Genomic DNA, 7537 nt, shown 5'->3' with positions numbered 1-7537 from the left:
TTGGAACGGGTAATTACTGTAGCAACTACAGACTAATTTGAAGTGTTAGCTGTTAATTAAAACACTACAGAGGTGTACGGTTGTCTTTTGGTGTAACCAAAGCTCCTATTCGAACTTCATTAATCACTTTACAGTTATTGTGTTGAGGAAGGTCAGGACAATGGAGATGCCGGATCAGCCCGGAGTAAACAAATTCCAGTCCTCCCCGGTAGCATGCCATTTGCAAAGCCACTGGACGCGCCGGACCCACAGGCACGCTATCTCCTTTGTGATCCAATTCTCAGCGATAATTAAATGTTAAATTGGTACTGTCAGTGCTCTGTAAACCAAACCAGGTATCTGCCCTCTGCTGGAAATTTAACCCAAACTTCCACGGATGAATTAGCGTGCATCATAATTAAATAATCAAGTCTTCCCTTTTAATTCACTTGGAAACAGGAGATCTCTCTTATGGAAAAAAGATCAGCTTTCTTGACAAGCTAATTAAGTTGCCAAACTGTCCGGCACAGTACATATTAAGCTAACAGACGTTAAGCATGCTATCTCAACCTGTTCATTTTCTTATCATTTCTGCTGATCTTAAGTCCATAATGTTTTGCCACTGTTGATTCATCCATAGTTACAGCAGAGTTCGTTTACTCCGTTGGATTCATTATCATGCAGTCAGCTACCGGTCTGTCAGAGCTTCGGCTGACGAGTTTGGGGTTTGCGTGTTGTACGGATATTAAATAACACTGATTTTTGGTATGCCTTTTTAAGCTGTGTTTGTTCCCCAAAGCTCATGCCACTCGGTTACGTAAATGTTTATCCATGAGTTATTAAATTAAGGTGAAGGTTTTAGAAACTTCCAAGCTATTAACAGAAATTATATAAGCACTCAGGGTTATAAATAAGATTAAACAACAGTCTCGCCTTGTGCTATGTATGATTTTGCATGCAAAAAAAAAACCCTATTAAAGCCTTTCTTCCTCAGTAATAATTGCTAGAGGTATATAGTGGTAAAATATAATTCTTTAAAGTTAGTGCCACATATATGACATTACTGTGCATAGTGCCATAAATCAGTATGAGACAATAAAACTAGTGAAGAGGAAAACCTTTAATGGTTTTGTTTTTATGCAAAATTACATCAGATTTTTAGTAGACTTTTTTTTTGCCTACCTTTTTATTTTCTTACAAGTTGATGGTTAGGAATACACAAGTCATTGTTAAACAGCCAATTATAAATATTTGTCTTTGGAAATTAAGACAAACTGCTCTTGAAATACTGTGGAAAATTATTTTTGGCTACATGTGAGCATTAACAATAATCCTTTCTAACCTCATATGGCTACGCACACGCTAATCTTAAATACAAATGTAGAAAGTTCATTTTGCTAATATTTTCTGTGAGTCCTTAGGTTATGATACAGAATCAGTCGTGACCTGTTTTACTTCACTTTGATCGCTGTAGCTGTGTATCTCACTGTCTTACCACTGAAATTACCCGTAGGATTGGCAAACGTGTGTGATAAACCTTGGTTTACGTGAACATTCTCAATAATGGCTATACCATAATTTTATTGCATTAAAAGAAAATGTGAAAGCGGATAAATTCGTACTTACAAGTTTGCTATTACGCTGCACGAAAGTCTTCAGTGTGTAGATCTGATACGAACATGCAGATGTAAAAACCTGCTAAATGGTTTCATTGTAAGTATATTCTTTTGATCAATTGTTTTCATCAGTCTTTCTTTAGGAACGCTATATAAAATTGGTTTAATGTAAAACGTATTAGCTCCAAGTCATTTTTCTGTGAAATTAGTGTATACGTGTTGCACATATGTATAGAGGTAATTTTATGTGATCTCAAGTTATTTAATTTTTTCCCTCATGCAGGGCATATCATGTCCCTAGTGGAAAAATACTAGCAGTAAAGGTAAGATATTACAGTAATTTTCTTTCTCTCTCTTTCTCTCTATTCTTTCTTGACCTTGGTTTCCTTCCCCTCCCTCTGATTGTTAGATCTCAATTTGTTTTATTGCATTAAAGCCCGTATTGTTTATGCGGGAAAACTCCAGTCCATAAATCTAGTCATTCCAAATGAGCGCAGGGTTCCCAGAAGCCAGGCTTCGCCCGCCCGGGATCGCTTGGCGCTGTGTGGAGGTACCGCCACCTCGTCCCGCAGGATTACAGGGCTGTGTCCAAGCGCAATCGTGGTTTGTGCCTCTCCGGCGACTGGCAGAGATGCTGCCTCACCAGCCCGAACCCCGGCGGTACAGGAGCGGGGCTGGAAAGGTCGCAGGATGTCAGCCTGTACCTTTCTCTGCTAATGCCAAACTGTCCCCGGGGGCACATTCTTGAGTGGTTTCTGCAACCGCATTTTTAAATAAAGAGAATTTCCCTGTTTTCTTTGGGATAATATCCTGTTTTCCTCGGAGATTTTGTGGTTTTAACAGGTTTATTTATTTTAATGTCTCTTTCCCCCCCGATTGTTTCTTTTTTACCCAACTGATTTGGCTTTTTTTTTTTCCTTGTTAGCTCATTCTTTGCAGTGAAGCTGTGTACTGTGGTGTTATGTGGTCAGACGAACGCCAGTCTTACCTGATGCTCAGTTAAGACTCTGGTAAACTAGTAGCGCCACTCTGACAACAGTATGCCAACTCTTGTATGGAATTTGTTAGATTAAATTTGTAAATTAAATTATTAATACAGTTAATCTATACAAAAACTTTGAAATGGGCCTTTTTTTAATATATCACACTTTTTTTAATTTGGCGGTTTTGTTAAAACTCAAAGCAGTACAGACTTTTGGAAAACAAATTAATTGTTGCATTCATACAATTCCAATTAACAGTTTGGGATCTAAAAAAGGGTATATTTTCAATATATAATTTATGGAATAATTACTTAGAAAACTGTAAAATGGGCTTTTTATCTCTTTTTTTTTTCCCTGTCTTAATCATTAAATTGTGGTGTAACTGAGTTAAACTGATAGAGCGTGGGGGTGGGAGAGGACGGTAAGAGGAGTGATGGGAGTTGGTTGCTACAAGCAGAATTGGTGTTAAATGGAATTTAAAGATGTAAGATTACACTAAGACTTCAAACAAAGCATTTATATTTACCAGGCAATATATGGGTAACTTTCAGATTTGGGCTCAGATTGTCTTGTGGTTCCAAAAGATAAAGTTTACTAAAAGGAGATTCTGCCCATGTTTTGGCTTTCCTGAGGATCGTGTAAATCCCTTCACCCCACCAGGAGAAATGCTTTTGACTTTTCAGTGAATTGAAGAAAAGCGAATGCTTACTACGGGATTTGACATGATTCTCTACATGTGGAAAAAAAACGGAAATTGAAGTAACATCCAAATAACTTCTAATTATAGGGAATATGAATATCACTTGAAAAAGTTTTTGAAGAAGTCTTTTTGAAAAAGTCCTTTCGCGTGGTGTCTGTCATTCCTAAACCTGTCATGAGCAGTTAGAGTAAGACAGGAATTCTCTGAGTTGTAATAAGCACAAAAGTACAGAAAATTTAATAATAAAAAAATATTTTCTTATTACAATTTTCAATGTGGAACTGCAAAAGCTCTTCCCCCAAATGCTGTGGTTGTGTAAGGATGCTGCTTTTCCCTGGTACCCACTACACTGCTTCCTCAAATAATCTTCCAGCTCTACAGAGAGCATCTTCTATGCCCGTTCCGCTCGGCGCTGGCATTGCTGCTCGCCGGCCGGCCCCGTGCTGCCGTGGGGCTGTGGGTGCCCTCAGAAGCTGCCTGGAGAGGAGGTGGAGCAGGAGAAGTCATCACGCAGGCAGGAGGGGAAATGAGTTCACCCTTTGCAAGGTTAATTGAAATCACCTCCCTGTGGCAAAAAGCCTTTTCCCCCAGCAATTTCACCTCCTTGTTTCCCTTCGAGTCCACGGGTTTCGTTAGTCCTCATGGATAATAAGCATCCTGAAGATTTGGGAAACTGGGTTCTCTTGTAGGTACTACTCATGGTGGTCCTGTCATTCTCAATTACTTTTTTTTTTTTTTTTTAAGTGTGATTTCAGAAGAAATACTACTCTAATGTGTGTGTTATCATAGTTTAAAATAACATGCTCGCGAGCTGGAGGTGAGAAAACCTGCTATGGTGGTGATCGTGCCAGCTCACTCTATTAAGAAAATTACTGAACACATCTATGGCTCAGCATACGCAGCAATAAAAAGAGGACGGTAATGCCCACGTCTTGACATGATCATCACGGGATCAAGTGTTTTGACAGAGGATTACCGCGCTAATGGGTACATCACTGGATGGATCTGTGAAAGCCGAGTTCGGCATTTTTGTGGCTTTTTTTTGGATGATAATTCACAGATTTGATAGGACAAGATAACATTCTGCAAACCTATTGATTAAAATGCTTTCAGCTGGTAGATAATCTGGTAAATATATTGAACTGGAAACCTAAACCAATGCTAATACCTGTGTTAGAGACCAAAGCTATGTCATTACAAATTTTGTGTAAACTTTACAGCTAGATATTATGCAGAGGATTTAATGGATTTTTTTCTAAAGTAACTTTTTTCGAATTGGAGGGAAAAATCCGAATGAAAAATTTGAGCGTATGCTGGCTGATTGCCATTCTTAACTGCTTTTAGTTTCTCCTGCTCTTAAGCTAGCATTTAAATGGACCATTTGATTAATCATTTGTATACTGACTATAATACTCCCAAATTTCCTTTGAGTTGTACATACTGTAAAAGACAATTATGTCGCCACGGATTAAATAAGTGAATTAAAACAGAATAGCAGCTTAATTTGACCTGTGATTTTGCTCTCGTTCCCTTTAGTGGAACGTATGCCACTCCAGCAAATAGATGAAGTCATCCATGACAGCTTGTGATGAATTGCCGTATTTATACTGTATATTTTAATAGCCTCACACTAATTTAAATTGAGCACAGAGTAAATTATAATTCAGTCACTTGACTGCTTGTATTTAACTTGACAACTCATCCTTATTTGTCCTGGAGGTGTAGTGGAGAGCAGAGGAAATATGCTCAGGTATTCCTCTTTTAAAAATTAACCCTTTTCGCTTGAAACGTTAAGTATGGTGAGGTCACATAACGTTCTAAGCGTGCTAAGTGATTGCAAGATTGCTGTATTTTAGGCAGGATGTTGATAAGGAAGATGTGCAGGAGTGCTTGGAGCCCCTTGCTGAAACCCAGAGGTCCACTAGGTCCTTTACATTAAAAAAATATATATAAAAAAATGCCCCTCTTGTCTCGGATCCTTCTCCAGCTCTACCTCTGAGGCACCATTTGGACTAGTTTTGAAATTGGGGCAGGCGCTGGAGCTCAGAGCGCGGTGGCCAGCCCCTCTTCCCCAGCCAGCCTGGCTCACCCTGGGCCCCGTCATCCGCAGCCCCGCGGCTCGGTTGGCCCTTGGGGCACGGGTGGGCTCCGGCCCCTCTTCCCCAGCCAGCCTGGCTCACCCTGGGCCCCGTCATCCGCAGCCCCGCGGCTCGGTTGGCCCTTGGGGCACGGGTGGCCACAGACCTGCCGAGCTCCTCTCCTCCTCGGACTTGTGTTGTAGCTTCTGATGCAAACTTGTTGAGAAGCTCCGCTCCCGCACGTGTTGAACACTGCCTGTTGTTTCGTGCCAGATGAATTGGGTTTTGCTTTTCTGCTCTCAATAATTCCGGTAAAATAACAGTGATTTTTTGCTACAAAGTTCTTTCCAAAGGTGCCGTTTGTCTAAGTTACATCTCATTTGCTTACCTGCGTTACAGTTGTGGAAGTTGCTGCCGAAGTCCTTATTCACAGCTTTGTCCTTGGTAGCAATGGGTTTGGGGAGGGGTTGTGGGGTTTTTTTCCTTGCTTTAACACTGTTCCAGCCCATACTTAACACTGTCAGTTCACAGATTCTTAGAAGTTGTTTCACCCCTACAAACTTCATTTTCTAAATATGCTTAGAAATTTTAAACAAAAGGAGTATGACCATGGAGATTACAAGTGCAGATTAAGGCAGTGCTGCATAGATATTTTTTTTTCCCCCGCTCTTTCTGCTCCCATTTCAATGCTGTAAATAACATAAGGTTCCGCCAACCTTGACATCAGATGGGTGCCTCTCCAGTGTTACGTGTCGCACAACCTACATGTGTTCAGGTGGAAGAAAACACTTCTGTACAACAGTTACCTAGAGAAAGTGAGGCGGTGGTCTCTCCTAATTTATTTTGTGGTGATGTACGCTTCCCGAACCGTTGCAGCGGGTTTCTGTACATTTTCTACCCTATGGTAGCCTGAACGCTCGTAAATCGGGTAGCTTTGCTTTTCCAGGTTATCCTCACTATTAGAATGCAGGGTTTGTATGTAATTATAGTTAATGCAAATCAGCCGGAGACCTTTCTTCCTGCCAGGTCTTGGTTGATTGGGTGTCGGTGGTGTATTTGACGCTGATCATGCTAACTAGTCATTGTTCAGGTCGGTGAAGCCTTCACAGTGAATGAGGCAGGGAAATTTCTCACTGGGAGTAGAATTTAGCGAGATAAAAATGTTAATTTTATACTGTTGACAAGATTAAATTCTCTTAATATTCAATGGGTAAAACTGATGGTATTCCAGCAAATTATTTTACGTTTTTCACGCTGGAAAAATGTAAGTGAATATTGTTGGCAAATGATTATTGATCTAGACAAGTGTGTTAAACGTTTCTTGGCAGCCCTGTATTACACTTACAATTTAGTTTAGTGACAGCTTTTATAAATAACCCTAAAGCAAATTCTTGATAGAAACAGGTTATCGTTTTTTTTCTTTTAGACAGATTTTGATACTGGAAAATGCGTGTGTTTAGAAGTGGTCTTTCTGTATTTTGTTTGATCAGCAGTATACGCAGCACGTAATATCTATTCTGCTAATTCTGCAAACTGACTGGATTTTGTTTCCCTTTAGCCTAAAGTATTAAACTGTGAAATATTGCGCGGTAACAGACGGAGCCTGGCTAAACGCGTGCGGAGTCCATTTTACTTTATATAGTAGTACTTAATAATTGCGTGTGCGAGTCTTCAAATAATCATGGCGAAGAATTGTCTGTTAAAGTTGATTTTCAGTGCCGGTTCTGTCAGAACCGGCATCCTTATTAAGAGGGTCTGTCTTGAAAATCCTGAAAACTTGTAACTCCAGTCATTGCGCCCCACGTTCGCTGCAGCACGTGGTACTTTAGCCCTGGTTAGCAGCCTGGCTCACAAGGATGAAAAACGAGGGCACGGATGAAGGAAAGGAGGATCTAAGCGTGACAGCGAGCGGCTGGTTTGAGCTGCTGAGTGCTCAAAGTCAGGTTGGTTGTAGTTGTTTTGAGGAATGCTTTGATGATGCTTACCTAAGCATCTGGACCATCTGCTACCATCTGCATTTTTTCCTGTATATTTAAGTTTTCCATTTTTCATATGATGTTGGGAATTTATATAAAAAAGAGGGTAGATATTAAAGAAACTGAAACGGTAAGAGCGGTGGTTAGAGGCATTCCTTTAGAGCCCCGCTGAGACATCCAGAGATACTTCCAATGCTACAGTACT

At 40.3% G+C, this 7537-nt stretch overlaps 1 protein-coding gene across 1 annotated transcript in view; it reads left to right on the top strand.

Annotated features, from left to right (window-relative positions):
• MAP2K5 (mitogen-activated protein kinase kinase 5) overlaps nucleotides 1-7537 on the top strand; it is a 131997-nt gene that overhangs the window by 35821 nt on the left and 88639 nt on the right. The window contains exon 8 of the mRNA XM_009886771.1: nucleotides 1879-1918. Coding sequence (XP_009885073.1) covers nucleotides 1879-1918 — 40 coding nt within the window. The remainder of the gene's footprint in view (nucleotides 1-1878; nucleotides 1919-7537) is intronic.

The sequence above is a fragment of the Charadrius vociferus genome, unplaced genomic scaffold, assembly GCF_000708025.1.
Source record: "Charadrius vociferus isolate BGI_N301 unplaced genomic scaffold, ASM70802v2 scaffold190, whole genome shotgun sequence".
NCBI classification, from domain to species: Eukaryota; Metazoa; Chordata; class Aves; order Charadriiformes; family Charadriidae; genus Charadrius; species Charadrius vociferus.
The sequence above is the reverse complement of the archived record's forward strand: the minus strand, read 5'-3'. Positions and strand labels throughout refer to the sequence as shown.